Source organism: Fulmarus glacialis, unplaced genomic scaffold, assembly GCF_000690835.1.
Source record: "Fulmarus glacialis isolate BGI_N327 unplaced genomic scaffold, ASM69083v1 scaffold31536, whole genome shotgun sequence".
In the NCBI taxonomy this organism is placed as follows: domain Eukaryota; kingdom Metazoa; phylum Chordata; class Aves; order Procellariiformes; family Procellariidae; genus Fulmarus; species Fulmarus glacialis.
Window position 1 is genome coordinate 13,695 of NW_009217983.1, and position 15,906 is coordinate 29,600.

Below are 15,906 nucleotides of genomic sequence, written 5' to 3' on the forward strand. Positions count from 1 at the left end.
TTAATTACTTCAGAAAAATGATTTAATTAAGGCCTCTTCTGTACAGTTCTAGTTCAAAACTGCAGCCTGTCAGCTTTACTGGTCCTAAACTGAAAGAACGATCCCTAAGGGAGGACGCGCTAAGGCTCCTTACGTGATGCCTGTCTGGACTCCTGGAGCTGACCTCTCTCTAGCAGATGTGGCACTGGATCACTGTGGTTTCAGAACACCAGCACCTGGGGAAAACACCCATGCTCTGTGTGAAGGCTGAGATTTGAGGCGAGAAGGACACGTGCTCAGCCATAAATAGCTTTGAAGATTTGAGGAACTTTCCCAAAGTACTAAGTGTGTGAATTATTCATCCACGCTAGTGCTGGCTCGCAGGGACAGCGCCGCCTCACACCCATTTAACACACTCAATTTTAAAGCCAATTTACTTAGCTAGATTTTAGTACAAAGAGGGCTAGAAACGCATCTCATTCTCCTGGGTCAGATCATCCTGGCATTTTCTTAGGTCTCAGCTACACATAAACATCAATACTGACAGCAATCAATTTACAGCCCAGTGGACCTTTGCATTTCGTTAAGCACATTTCACAATTTTAATAGGTTAAAACTTGACGTCCTGAGAGGCATCTGTTTTGCAGCTCTGTTGTGCATTACAGCCCTACAGACCTGGCTATACACCCAGAGTCTCCACTTTCCCAGCATTTTACATCCATAGGACACTGCAGCTACAGTATGGGAAGAAGTCCACAATAGATAGGTAAGATAGAATCTTATGATTCTCATTCTCTTATGACAGATAAGAGCCCGGAGAGCTTGGAGACCAACCACCACCTTCAGATATATCCCCTGGACCTCGGTGAAGTCAAACAGCAAACGAGAGCAGCAGAGCCACCTGCCCCTGAGCAGAGGCACTCCGAGGCCGTGCGACTCCCTGCCACTCTCCTGCTCAGCCATGAGACCAAAGTCACCTTGCAAAACTGCCTCTGAATTCCCTTTCTGCGGAGGACACCGGGAAGTCGGTGTGGCCAGGCTTCCTGCAGGGCCGCCCGCTCAGGAGGGGTAAGCGGGAGGGTTGGGCAACCCAGGCGCGCAGCGCGACACTTGCTCCTGGGGAGTCTCGTTCTGGCGGCGCGTCCCCAGGGTCAGCGGCTCTGCGCTGGGAGGCCTCAGCCCAGGTCCCGCATCCCATTACAGACACCGCTAATTTCACCAAACTCGATAAACTGAGAGGACTGAGGAGAGAGCAACAGGAGCTGCAAAACACACACCCAAACAACAGACGAAGAAAGGCCAAAGGAAGGGGTTTAACCTGGGGCAGAGAAAAAAATCAAAGGGGTGATGAAGAAGCACTCACTGCAGAGGGGACTCTGACACTCATCGGGTGCTCTCTGCATCCTTTACGAACAGGGTAAGAAACACACAACCCCATTTCCAACAAAGATGGGGGAGGCTGTTAGGGCACACAACAGCAGGAGCCATGGGGATGCCTATGGAAATTGCAACTTAAGGATGCTATGGAAACCCTTTCCTCGGAGGGCTGCAGGAGGAGCACGGTTCCCCTGGGCTGTGTGAGAGCTGGAGGTGGACGGGACCCCACCGGGCCCAGCACCACCTGCTCTGCAGCACCTCCATGCAGCGGTCCTTGAGTAGGAGGGAGCTTCAGCCTCCCTGTGCTGACAGGGCTCTGCCCCACTCGGGTATCGCCTGCCAGCCAGAGGAGGGAGAATCCCTTCACCAGGGGAAGCTGCAGCTCCGAGATTAGATTCTGGCCCTCGATAACGCCCGGGGTTTCCCTGCAGAGCGCTGCCGAGCGCGCAGCCAGGGCAGGGGGACAGCCCCGGGTACGGCTGCGCTGGGATAAGCATTAATGGTTCTGCAGGGACGAGCTTATTGCAGATACTTGCACAGGAGCAGGAGGGAAAGAAGAGCACACAAGCAGCAGCCGCACAGGCACCCTAGGGCCCTGTCTGTGGCAGGGGGGGGACAGACATAAAGAAAGAAAGAAAAAAAAAAGGCAAAGAGTCGGGTGCCCTGAGGGTTTGAGCTTGGCTCTAGACAGGAGCAGCTGTAACTTGCACTCCAGATTTTACACTGTCTTTCTAAAACTTCTGAAATTTCAAGCTAGTGGTGGGGACTCTACCTCCTCTCAGGACTATTGATTCCCTTTTTTTTCCTTATTCTGCATTTCCTCCAATTATCATGATCCCCACCTTTCAGACACGTCACTTGGCAATAGGTCGCATTCAACAGTGTTCCCTTTATTTTGTAGCTAAGGATGCAATCTCGTGTGGCATCTCCCATAGATGACGCCTCAGGAGGAGCGAGATAAATCCAGCCACCCCAGCAGAGGGGAGCCTCCATGGGGTGCTGGCAGCAGCCACGGCACCCAGGCCTTCTCCCACCCCTGCTCTGCCAAGGCAGCTCCAGCAACACCCTCTGGGGCAAGCCAGCCCGTCCCAGGCCAGCAACGTCGGCTCCAGAGACGCTGCAGGATGGTGTTAGGGAAAAGGTCTTAAAATCCACTGTTACAAACCACCTGAAGCAGCAAAACTGCCCAGAACTGGTTAGCAGAACAGCAACGTGTTCATGCATTTATTCCTAATGGTCTAGGCAACCCAGTCCCAACTCAAGATTTTGTTGTTTATGGGCACAACATGTTCATTTTATGGGAACAGACCTGCTCTGTGCTGGAAGACTTCCTGCAAGCGACTGTGGTGTTAATTTAGAAGATGGCATTCTTCCCAAACAGTCATTATTAAACCAATAACCCTACGTTACCTCCAGCGTCAAGGGGCAACGTGCTGTTGGAGGCAAGACAGAACAAAGGTCCTGGCTGTAGTAATTGCAAAAGGGCTTAGGGGCTGTTCTCTTTAGGGAAGGGAGAGAGATGCAGCCTGGCCAAACTCCAGTGCGTGTGGTTTGAAAGATCCTCACTTGAGTTGTATTGTGTTGATGTGCAGCGTTAAAGAGCTGCCACTTCTGCACCCATGCCTGGCTGAGTTATAGGAATTATTTTCAGCATCTCTCTGCCAGAAACGACATCTCTCATGACTTTTATCGTGGAATGGGTGCATGTTTGTAATCAGCTTGCAAAATCTGTTTCTGAGCTTAATTCTAAAGCCTCATCTTTGCTACAGAAACAACTGTACTCAGTAACACAGCTTTCCCTCCCTTTAGCAGCATGGGGAATGATTTGCTGTCCTGGGAAATTGGTCACAGCATAAGCCCGCAGGGTTTTGCAACATTAATGTTTGATGCCTTTGGTTTAAGTGCTGAACACACTGTACAAGCACAAGTGGACAGCCTGAACTGGGAACGCTTCTGTAGTGCTAAAATTGCCAATCATTCGGGGAACCCTGTAAGCTAATCAGTAGTTCATGCAGCAATTTTATCAATTCACAGTGGGAGGTAAGGGATGTTAAAAACACTACAGAATTTGTCTCAATTCTTTCAATTCTGGTAATCTTAAGGATCACCTTGCATGTTCCTAGAGCAAACTTGCTCGAGAAACATATTATTTAAATGCCTTCACAGAATGTCTTTCTGAACAGACTACCCAGGCTTTGCTCGGCTTTGCAAGGGCAAGGATGTCAACCACCAGCCTAAGATGAGGCAGACCAGCCATAAATGCATTGCACCATGGTTGCGGATGGCCTTGCTGTCACTGGAGAATGCAACTTTTTGCACTGTATCTGTAACTGATGCTAGCTGTCCCTCAGAGCTCTTTTCAAAGGAATCCCAAAAACTTCAAACTTCAGTCCTCCCAAGCTGCTTCGGATGCAACACATCCATGCAGAAGTCTGTCTCAGTCTGTACTTCTGCAAGCAAATAGATACTACATTTCTAATCATTTGGTTTGGCCTAAACAGAGCATCAGCAGTTGCTGTCTGGCGAAGGTTCTAGCTGTGTTTCTTCAATGGGGAAGATGATTAAGGAAACAGCTTCCCTAGAGAGGCTGGTATCTCCATCATGTCTAACCCATTCCTACATCTTGCCAAACATCTGGGGGGAATGAGTTAGGGAACCTTATTTCTGCATGAGGCAGGATGGCAGGCTTAAAGACATCTTGAGATATCTTCTAGTCCTGCCTATGATAGTTTGCTGTCTAAATCAAATTGTTCTGGGATCACACATTAGAAACGCATTGATAGGGCTCTGCCATGCAGCTGGTGACGAGGCTGCCTGTGCCTCTTGAATCTTTCTACATGACCCCATTTCTACAGGATTTGTGTTTTTCACAATCATTCATGCATTTTACCTCCATTAAAGAATCCCCAGCTTATAGACAGGAAATTTAAATCTTTTTAATGTCCTTTTCCTCAGGTGAGGAGAAGGTTGTGCCAAAACTAGAAGTAGGTCTCAGGTCACAGGTTTAGCCTCCCTCCTTGCTTTGCACTGAAAAGCAGTGCCGTGCTCCATGTTGTCTTCAAGGCCAGTTGTTGCTCAGGCAATAATCCTATCACACTGGGCAACAGCAGCCCAGATAAGCTACCCTCAGCCCATCTCCGCTGTGCCCTATGGCTCTGCCATCAACACTGGGATGCCTCAGCAAATTCGAGACTTTTGTTCTCATCTTTAGCACCCTCACGGGTTCACATCCCACAGACCCCACGGAAGCCTCATTTTTCATGTTCACAATGAGCTGCAGAAGAGTTACACTTGGGACTGCCAGGTTCCTCCACAGCTCCCTGTCTTGAGAACCAAGAAGTCTGAAAGCCAAAATCTGCTCCTGCAAGACATCAGAATGACAGTCAACACCACAGCTCTAGGAGCACCTCATTTGTTTAACCTGACTTTAAGTAAAGGAATCACAGTCTAGCCCATTGCCTTCACATAACCGCACAGCACTAACTTCTGTGCGCATCCATGGAAACACAATATACAGAACAGCTATTTCTGTAAGATTTTTATTAAAAATACAGTCCACAAAGCAGATCCCCCATAACCAGACATGACTTACAGTGTCTGGGCTTCCCCCTTTGCTACCAGAGAGGGCAGCTAAGGAACGCAAAGCCATTTATTTAGCAGCAGAGAGCCTTTCACAAGTGTCAGCATCCTCCCTTACACTAAGAGGCCCGATGCCTGCTTAGGACACAGCCATAGCTCTGTTCGCATCACGGGAAGCATCCTAGAAAAGGACAATTTATTGGAAAACTGAAGGATCTTCACAGAAATGCATTACAGTGGCAGGAGCAAACAGAATGGGCAATTTCCTACTTCCTCTCATTTGAATGAACACAGTAATTTTTCTTCTGGGGCCATACATATATTCAGCAAAACTCCATTAGCCAAATAAAAACAGTGGTAGGTCATTTAGATTATGTATATGAAAAAAAAGAAAAACCCTATCCTGAAGTGCTGTGTTCTAGTTAGAAACCATACCTACACGATTTACTAGGAGCAGCAACTCATACCTCTTCCCTCTTAGATTATAGGCACCACAGAACAAGTTCAGCGTAAGATACTTGCAATCAGAGGTTTTACTACGCAAACACACTTTTCCCCCATTAAAAAAAAATAGATTAGAGGAAGATATAAACATCTTATTTATTAAATCAAATAGAAATGCAAAATATATTTCACATGCCTTACATGGAAAAGAGATGAACTTCCAAGACTTTAAAGCAAGACTGTGTCAGCTTTCACGCAGGAAATAGGAACATTATAAACAGTCACAAAGAGGAGGAAGGACTGGGGGGAGGTGACATGGCGATGATGGGCAGCTCCTCCCCACTCCGAGAAAGCTCTCCTAAAACCAAGAATGGAGTTTATGCTGAGCAAGCATCACAAGCCTGAAACTAACTTTAACATACACTTATTTTGGAGGAAGCTGTCTAAGGAAGTACAATTGGCTAATATCTAGTCAAAACAGTGGTCTAAATTATGTGTACCATACTCTTACAAAGTGGACATGGGTTTATTTTTTGAACATCAGTAGGGACAGCAGGAGAATCGGAAACACCGAAAAAAGCTTTTAAAAGCTGGATCAATCCACGGTCGCATTCTGTGCGACTCCGCTATTAAAATAAGAAAAAAAGATGAAAAATAGAACTATTTTTCTCAATATTTTAATTACTTTGTCATCCTCCAACTCTTCCTCCCTCCTACACACAATTTCTTGGAAGCTGAAATGACACTCAACAGCAAATACAAAGCATACACCAATAGTATATTCCACAGTTTTTCTAAAGAGTCAATAGTCCAGCAATTTTAAAGTGATCTATGTGCAAAAAATAAACACATGAAAGAGTTTCTTAAAAAAAAAATAATCCACTGCAGCCTTAACTTCTATTTAAAAAAAATTCTGAGGATTAGCACTAAATTTCCCAGTGGAGGACAGATCAGTACCTGCAAGTATTCTGCCAAACCTGTGACTTGGTGTGGCAGAACTATCAACATCCCAAGTTTACTGCCTGCGGGCAAGTGGAAAACAGACTGTATCCCCAAAAGAAGTGGGAAAACCACTATTCATAAACTGGTCTTCTGATATACATAAACATACGGTGCAGGTATGTGTCCAGAGACTGCTACCTACAGCTGAGAACAGTCCTCCCAGCATGACTAACAGTAAATGATTAACAATAAAATGTGCAAGATTCTAAGAGCAGTATTTGAAATGTTCCTGACTGCTCAATGCCCCTAGGCCTAAACTATCCCCTTGTTAATAGTGGTGTAAGTCAGGGCAGCTCTGGTGAAGTTACAGTAGAAATCGCTGTGCATGAGGATTTCTGTGTGAGAAGAACAGTCCCTGGAACTACAGACTAGTTCAGTCCTGACCGCACTACAATAGGGAATTGTGTTTAAACCATGAGTAATCATGTAATCATCTCCCAGCATAGTACTTCTTTTCTGCACACATGGAATGTAAATGGCCAAGATTTACAACTGATGATTTTGCAGATTTAATGGATTATATTTCTTTAATGGTTTTGGCAATACAAACTCAGTTAAAAAAACAACACCAAAAAATCAACCAAAAAAAAAAATCCCACGCTCACTGCTGTCTGCTTTTTTCTTTATTTGAGGACTTATCTGGCACACAGTTAGGGTTTTCTAACAGTGCGTAAGTGTTCAAAAACATCAAATTACTTCGGCTGGGGTGGGGAAGAAGAGTGGTCCTATGGTTAACGTCCAGGTGTAGAAGACACACCACAATAGGTGATAAAGCTAAATCGCATTTGGGTATATCGTAACTCTTACGTCTCTGTCATTAGTCTAGTAAATGGAGCAGACACCCCAGTTCCTAAGCAAGGGCTGTGAAACAAAACAATTACCAACTCATAAAATGCCTTGAGTTTCCTAGATGAAAACTCGGAAGAGGAGCAAAACATGAGCAGTAAAGTCACTTGGTGTTTAATGGCTTTCGAAGTCACCTTGCAAAACAGTTCAAATATCAAAACTATCCCCAACTTGAAAGCCAAGTGGCAGTATTCTCCCTTTTACCATCCGCTGCTGCGTGGGACAGAGGAGCGTTATGGAAGCTGAGGGGGAGACCAGCTGTGGGAATGTGACCAGTCTTTGCCGGTGTGAAGGAGTAGCACACTGGACCACAGGAGAAATCTCAACCAACAACATGAGGCCTTGAGGATGAAGAATGAAGGCAAACGCACTTGGCCTGATGCAAACCACATACCTTAATGCAGGAAAATGGTGGTTCTGGTGCAGTTCAAAGCACAGCCAAACTGGTTTCATTTGCTGAGGATGGGCTAAACACTAACAACACACATCAACATGTGTTTCAAGTGCTGTTAGAACCATACTGTATACAACATTTATCCTTGGGGTTTCCCTCCATAATGCACTAAAGTAAATCCAGACCTTAAGGAAAAACTTGCATAGTAAGAAAAGGTCATCAATTTAATCATTTACTTTAAGCAGGCAAGCAAATTTGTAAACATTCAAAAGCGGCAGCATCCAAGTTACAAACAATTTAAGGAAAAAAGAATTGAGATTATTAAGGTTCTTTAATCTCTCAGAAATTTTGGAAATAATCTTTTAAAACACTGCAAACATTGAACACTCGGATACACCTCTTCTAATCCTGCTAGTAGTCCTGCCTTCCAAGGAATTCTGCTTTCTAAAACGCATGGTCTCACAATTGCCACACTTTTTAGCATTTCCCATTTGGAAGTCAGATACCGGAGCATTTCACCTCAGCCTAAATCCCGTTAGCAAAGGGAATGCTTGTGTCTTGATTCAACACCTCTTTAACTTCCGAGGGCAAAGCGTCAAAGAGGTGATCTTCCACCACAAGCCCGCTTTTCCTGAGAAGCTGACACTGTCCCAGCGTGGCTGGCAGACGGTCCAAGCAGTTTCCTTTCAGTTCCAGATGAGTCAGCTGCAACAGTTGACTAACTTTATCTGGGATTGAGGTAATACAGTTTTGTCCCAGACTCAAAGTCCTCAATTTAACACATTTAAACAACTGTTTTGGCAAAATGTCGACTTTGTTTCCTGTGATGTGAAAATGCTGCAGGTTTTGAAGCAAACCTATTTCTACTGGAATCAATGCAATTGAGTTGTAGCTTACATCTAAACACCTAAGTTTCTGTAAACTGAACACTGCGGCTGGTAAAGATTCGAGTTTGTTATTGGAGAGATAAAGAGACTCCAAATTCTTTATGTGGGTAATGGAGGAAGGAATGTTGACTATTTTATTGTGCCACAGCTTTAAACAAGTCAATCTTTTTAAGTGCTGGAAACTGATGATTTCTTCAATTGTGCGTATGCTATTTGACTTTAAATCCAGTTCCTGTAAGTTAGAGAGGCTGAAGATGGCATGGGGAATTCTCTCCAGTTCACAGTTCTGCAGTTCCAACTCCGCAACATTAGTCATTTTCTTAAGGCTGTTGAGTACCACAAGCTTAGTGCCGTCATTATGAATGACTAGTTTTGTCAGATGTGGTGCCACATCTGTGATATTGGGGGGAATTTTGGTCAAATTGCTCTTCACATGGAGGATTTTAAGGTGTCTCAACTCTCTGAGAGATTCGAGACCTATCATTTTATTGTTTTCAGAGTTCAAGTTGCCTATCAAGTACAATTCACGGAGGTTTTTCAGCAAATACACCCATGCAGGAATTTCTGCAACATCCGTGAATTTCACATGAAGACATCTCAAGTGGTCCCGGAGGAAGCTGAAGGCAGTCTGCTCGACCTTCGCAGGGCAGTGGCACAGATGAAGCTCCTGAAGATTTGTCATCTGGGAAATTTTTGCTGGGATTTTCGCTTCAGGAATCAGCTCCAGTTTCAACACATCCAGATCCGTCAGATCAAACACTGCATCGGGGACCCCCGACAGCATGAAGAGATGCAACTCTTGCTTGTCCTGGGCATTGCGGGAAACATGTTGCCGCAGCTTTTCAAAAGTCCATTCATGGTTTAAACTAATTTCCCGTAGCTTGTTCTCACTTACCTCTGACAAAAAGACACCAAATCGCTTAGAATACAGTTGGTCGTACTGATCTACCATATGCAAGAGAAATGCAAAATCATTTTTGACATCAGGGATATCACTGAAGCTACTCTCTTCTCTGACCTTTTCAAAGGAATATTCTTTTAAAGGTATTCGGAACAGCCAGAAAAGTGTGTAGAGGCAGATGAAACCATAGACACAAATGAGGGAAATATAGCTGATAAGCAGCTTCTTCAACATGTAAGCCATGTTGTGTGTACATTCAAACTGCGTGTAGCCAATCAGGTGTTCCACTTTCGGGTTACAGATGTGTTCAAAACTAATGGTGTTGACAAAGTTTGCAGTGTAGCCAAGAATAAATATGAACTTGACAGTCTTGATGACAGTCTGGCCAACATAGAGCTTGTAGATCAGATCACTGTCCTCCACGTGAGCCCGGAACTTACGGACTTTCTCAAACAGCGCTTTGGCTTGTTCTCCATCTTTCTTGTCTAAAATAGTGACACTGGGAACTTCGATCATCGGCTTGTCAGCTGAAAATTTGAAGCCAGACTTTGTTATCATAGGAGTGCTGGCACTTGGGCTTCCTTCATCACTGCTAGTGGAAACATACTTGGGCAGGGACTGGGCACCAGTTAACCTCTGTTTGTTCTCCTCGGAGTCCTCACATGCCGTTTCAGACAATGCTTTTGTAGTCCAAGGGGACTCAAAGCACTTCCCTAATATAGACACAAAATGCTCAATTTTTGAGCAAGTCTTGGGATACTTGAACCAAAAATTGCTACTGACTATTAAAATGATAGTATGGATGAGAACAAGATAGGGAAAATACTTTGAATACCAAGGAAGAGCCAAATGATAGCACATCTGGTTAATAAATACGTATTGCTGAAAATCCAAATTTGTTTTACGGCCTGAAGAATCTTTCTGCTCCTTCTTTAGCTCCTGGCCTGATTCAGTGGGTTGATACTGAGAAGAGGTAGCTCTGCTCAGAGGTACGTCAGGGGTTACAGTAGGGGCACTTCCGAAGGAAACCGTTCTCATTGATGCTGCTTCTCCTTGACCAGTGGTTGTTTCAACAGTGGTAAAGTCAACCTTCCCTGATGTGCCGGGTTGTGCTTTTGAATTTACAGTAGACTGCAAAACTGGCAAGCAGACCACCTGGTCTTTGGTCAGCTGCATGGTTCCAGCAAAAATGGCAACCATTAACATAACAACAGCTAGATAATCCATAAATACATCCCACCATGGTTTCAAGATACGGTAAGTTGGCTGGATGTCATTGAGCGATGCAACTTCTGCAAGGGTAAACATTCCTACAAGAGAACAAAGACAAAATCAGTATTGTTGACTGGTGAGCAGGTTATTTTACCATTTAGTAACAATCACACCATGACATACAGATCCTCAGAAGGTTCCAGTTTTCATTATATTTTGTTGCCTGTCACACATTGTCCATCATTCCACTCAACACTGTTTTCTCAAAGGATATGTACTGAAATGATGCATTACTTTAGCATCAAAACAGAAGTCTTCTCACTTCAGGCCAAATGACATATACGTATCTTTGCCACTTCGCAGTGCAAGCACCAAGGCCTGCTCTGTGCCACTGAAATATCTGAAAGGTAAGTGCTGTAGCTGATATGTATTAATAACATGAATAGCAACAATTGACTACACTGCAGAAAATCTGATTCTGTAAAAATGACTGCTTGAGTCTGAACATGTGAAATCCAGCACTAACTTTATTTTGTAGTACCTTGCATTTAAACAAAATAGCATTTTTTAAATGCTTTGCACCTTGCTCATGACTTGCACAGCACATTTTAGGTCTCTTGTTACATTATGAGCAAGGTCTCTCATTTCTTTTCATCTAACACAATAATAGTCAATGTCTCCCACTCCTTGCTATTGAGCATCCACATTGCTTCCCAGATTGACTGGCTCCTTTCCCTTACGTACCACTGCACAAATGAAAATCTTGCAGTTACTACATGAATGTTTGGCACAGTTTTTTTAATGTGTCTGGATGTTCTACAGTGAGAAACAGTTATCACCTATCCATTGGACCAAATGGTACTGTATAAATTTTTTTCCCCAATTAATGAAAAAAATAATCCTTCCTCAGAAAAATCCAACCCAGCTAACCAAGAAAAAACCCCACAACTCTTTCTTAACATAATGAGGAAGATTTTTTTTTCAGATTATCATCACAGCCTGGTGATTATAGGAAGCTGGTTAGTCCAGGTAGCAGAGGAGCAGGCTGCAAGGCTTTCACTTTAAATTAAACATATGCACTGTGAGACAAAGTGACAAACTGATCGTGTGAGAATCCAAACCTCTTTGCAGCTTTAAATAACTTGCTGTGCTTTTTGTTTTGACAAAATCTAGAGGACTCAACTTACCAGCTTTTTACAAAATAAGCTTCCTGTGCAAGCAGGATGTGGTAAAATGATCATTTTAACTGCTGAACTTGTGACCCAAATTTGCCATTTCTAAAGTAAAATATGCAGCTTGTGTGCACACATGGAGTGGGGAAGGAGACAGGATGTACATTATCACACAGAGTCTGGCTCCCTTTGGTTGGGAGAAGAATGGCTTGGCAGAGCCCAAGGAGATCAAAGCAGGGAGAATAAAGATGCATCAGATTTATTATTTTTAACTCGTAGCATACAAATTCGTACAGACCTGCACCTTACAAACCCTAAACAACAGTGTCACAGGCAATGAATGTACAACATGATCGTTTGATTATTTCTAGCCTACGTTTCTCTGAAGTAGGTAACAGACATTACTGCATGCAGAACTCAAATATCAGCTACTGCCTATACGATCAAAGGCATGCATTAGCCCCTCTGCTTCCTGCACCAGTGCAAGCAGCTCCCATGATCTCAGTCTGCGGGAAAGGCCAGCGGTTGCCGTTACAGAGCCCAGCACCGAGCTCGTGACGAAAGTGTCTCCTCACCACAGGGAGGGATCCAGCCCCTGGCCTCCCACGCTCTCCTCCCAGGAGCTTTTACCAGTCTTGCATACCTAGCCTGGGATTTGGTGAAGGCAGCCAGAGAGGAGAGGGTTTTATCTCACTGCAGAACTCATCTCAGTTGGTGCTCTTGGCACAGTTGCCAAAACGTAAGAGTTAAGGCTTGGTTCCTCAGGGAATGGGCACAAGGAACTTCCAGCTCACTCTTTCTTTATCTCCCAGTGGGCAAACGAATGTCAAATACTCCTCCCTCAACAGTAACACAAATTCTCAGGGTCTTGCAGTTCCCCCAGCTCCACAAGAGCCTCCTCCCGGCAGCATGGTTCCTGAGCCTTTCCCCAGGCACCTCCCCAGGGCTGTAGCTGCTATAGGAAGTGCTGAAGGACACGGACCAGTAACACACCCCACAGCTATCAAAGCCTCACAGTGCTTTACCTGAAGTTAGCTACAAACTCCCATCTTCTTTAATGTCTCCCGGTGCTTACCTAGACTGAGTCACAGCATGACTGCTTGCCCTAGAATTGCTACCTTTGACATTTAAGTAACAACTGTGTGCACAGGAATAGCATTAGTCATTTGCACTAATGTGAACAGATAGATATAAAAGGACCCTCCTTACTCTTAAGGCACAACTGCCACCTGCCCAGGACAGGAGAACCACAAAACAGCAGCAGAGGTGATTTTTTTTTTCTTCCCTGCACAGATTTTTTTTCTATCTTGGAAGCTGTTTGGAAGGGATGCTCTCATGGATCTCCAGGCTGTTTTCCCTGTGGTCTCACCCGCCTTGGCAGCCACAAGAACTTCCCATCGACTAGGTTACTAGTGTAATAGTTCAACAGGAGAGCACAGAGCCAAACGCTTAGCAAGGACAAGTCATGCACGCTTACTACAGCCGTGCCTCTGCACATAGAGCTATGGAATGTGCAGGGAGAAGGAGGCAAGCAGGATGGGAAGGAGGAATGAGATGACTGCTGTAACAAACATGGGTAGCTGCTACTGCTTGTTCCTCTGGGGCTAGCCTTTCCCTCAACTTTGCACCAGCTAATTACGTGGGAAGTTACTTCATTGCGGTTTGGGGCACAACCTGCAGAATTCCTTTCACAGCATGAAGGTGATTTTTTTGCTTCTCCCATGAGAACACGTGGATAAAGCACTGAAACCCAAGCGCTGCAGACGTGGCTGCTCTAAGCAACTGAAATAATGGAAAAGAAATGAGAGAGCACAAAGTGGTTCCAGCTAGAGACTTAGAAAGAACAATAAAAAAAGCTAAAGCTAAAAATCACCTCTACCAGACCTCTGTCTTGCACACACACAAAATGATTTCAAAAAAGGTTAGGAGACACAACAGGGCCTGTGTAATCCTCTTTGTGAGGCTGTAGGCAGCGTGGTGTAACAGGAGCTTTACACTGAGAAGTACCACATTCAATGCTCTGAACATGTCTTTTCTTTCAAGTTACTGATACTCACAGAAGAGCTGCTGTTTTGGCAGAGATTAGCAGTTATAAAACACAAAAAACCCCTCTGTGGCATTACTGTCTAACACTGTGTCTCATAAGAGAGAGGCAGACCTTTTTCTAGCTAGCAAAAATCAATTCCAAGAGCTGAAAACAGGTTTCTGTCCTCACATGTCTAAAATATTTAAATACTCCAAGTCTTAAAAACCAAAATGAAAAACTAGAAACCTACACACAGTATAAGACACATTCTCACTGACAGGCTGCATATAAATTTGATATTTTTCTTTTAAATCCATCATTACATGTATTGGTGTTTGACGTTACTAAACTAATAACCATAGAATTTAACATTTATTTTATTTTTGCAGATGCTTAGAAATCAAACTATTAAGAGGTACTCAGAACAGGTCTCTACAGTACTGCAATGTTTTGGGGTTTTCATTATTCCACGGTTAAATTCAAACTATTTAAAGCTTTTAAAATCTGCTTTTAAAGCCTCCTGTCCAGAATATTCCTTGGAGTAGGTAGATAGTATTTTCATCGCTAATTTTCACCTCCTTTTAAGGGTGCCAGATTGGGGTTGAGGTTTCGTGTGATGGGGTTGGGGTTACAGTGATGACACGGTAGTAAGGAAAAGGAAAAAAATAAAAGGGGGGGAGGGGGACAGGGAGGGGGGACATAAATGCCAGTCTGTGTCTGGCAGGCAGAGTCTGCAACTCCCTGCCACAGGTGGTCTCCCCTCAAGACCAGTGCATGCTCTATTCACAGCCCTGATGCAAAAGAAGTCTGTAAGCAGGTAGCTCAAACTGAAGAACAAAGTACTATGCAGCTGAAAAGCCAAAATGTCTGATTTCTCATGGTGAAAACATGCATTTCTTTCAGCCCTTTTCAGGGCTCCCAAGGCACCGAACAGACCTTGAGGCTCAGCAGAATCGGTTTTGACACACCGATATCTAGCCCCAAATTAGAAAACTGTGGTTCTTGAAGTGCAATAATTTTAAATTCCCAATATGGAATTTCAGGACACAGTCTCCTTTTTAAAATAGCATATTTTAATTTAGTTTTAATAAGCACAGATTTTAATTCAAGCTTATTGCAGTATGATCTTTAGGGCTGCACAGCTACATGAAATAAGGAAGACCTTTAATTTTAGCAAATAATCTTTTTCCTCCCAAACCCTTTGTCTCCAGTTGTGTAACTTGGATGACGCTCTAGGATAACATTAACCTCTCCAAGCTCCATCCATTACCTCCAGCTATCTACTGGGTGCATTCTTTCTTCTGAGGAAAAAAAAAATTAACTTAAACAAATGCAACTGTTCTAAGCACAACTGTTTCTTGCTACCTTCTAAGATTTTAGGTGGAAAAGCTTAAAGTTCTGAAAGCAGCGTAGTACTACCTCCCTTTTCATTGCTAATGTGATATGGAGCTCTAGAACTAAAACCACTTTGTTTATTTTGCAGTTATATAAGTTACAGTGAAACCATAATATTAAAAAAACCTGACAATGACAATACAGTTGTTCTAAGTTACAGGCCCACGTTAAATCAGCAAGGGTTTCATTAATTTTATAAATCATACTTCTTACCCAATTATAATCCTTTCATTAGTCTTAAAAGAAAAACTATAATAGAAAGAGCTCAGAATGTGATTAACCTGGTGAATTTTTCTGACATATTTCAGACTATAAATGCTGAAATACAAAGTGAACATATTGGGGTTATTTCCTAAGAAACTGATCTAGCTTAAATACAGAAGTTAGAGGAAAAGGAAGCAGCAGATTGGTATGTCACTAATGTTTATTTACATCCTACTTCTTCCTGTAGTTACTGATAAAAACTTCATCTGTCTGCCTCTGTAATTCACTGGCCCTCCTGTTTTAAAAGCATATTTAAAGTTAAAGCAAATTCAAAGTTAGAACAAACAAATAAAACCAGAATTGTAGCGCGTGAACATCTCATTTTACTTTCAGGTTCCCAAGACTCCGAACAAGCCCACTTTGTTTCAGGAAACAAAAAGATTCTTGAATTAGCCTTGTCACCACAACTGGTCAAGAATTTCCTAAAA

At 43.5% G+C, this 15,906-nt stretch overlaps 1 protein-coding gene across 7 annotated transcripts; it reads right to left on the bottom strand.

Annotated features, from left to right (window-relative positions):
- Positions 1-7,833: 7,833 nt before the first annotated feature.
- Positions 7,834-10,717, bottom strand: LRRC8D (leucine rich repeat containing 8 family, member D). 7 transcript variants are annotated; one of them, XM_009579896.1, is made up of 2 exons: positions 10,531-10,717; positions 7,834-10,398 (listed from the first exon to the last, which is right to left on the bottom strand). In XM_009579896.1, the coding sequence occupies exons 1-2, from the start codon at positions 10,715-10,717 to the stop codon at positions 8,147-8,149; spliced, it is 2,439 nt and encodes an 812-aa protein (XP_009578191.1). In that variant the 3' UTR covers positions 7,834-8,146. The 7 variants fall into 7 exon arrangements, with proteins under 7 accessions (XP_009578191.1, XP_009578193.1, XP_009578192.1 ...); XM_009579898.1 differs by having other exon boundaries at positions 7,834-10,317; positions 10,468-10,717; XM_009579897.1 differs by having other exon boundaries at positions 7,834-10,326; positions 10,468-10,717.
- Positions 10,718-15,906: the final 5,189 nt, after the last annotated feature.

What these genes read in the sequence shown, in the direction of transcription:
- LRRC8D (XM_009579892.1), bottom strand. Translation starts at nt 10,717, where the DNA reads ATGTTTACCCTTGCAGAAGTTGCATCGCTCAATGACATCCAGCCAACT.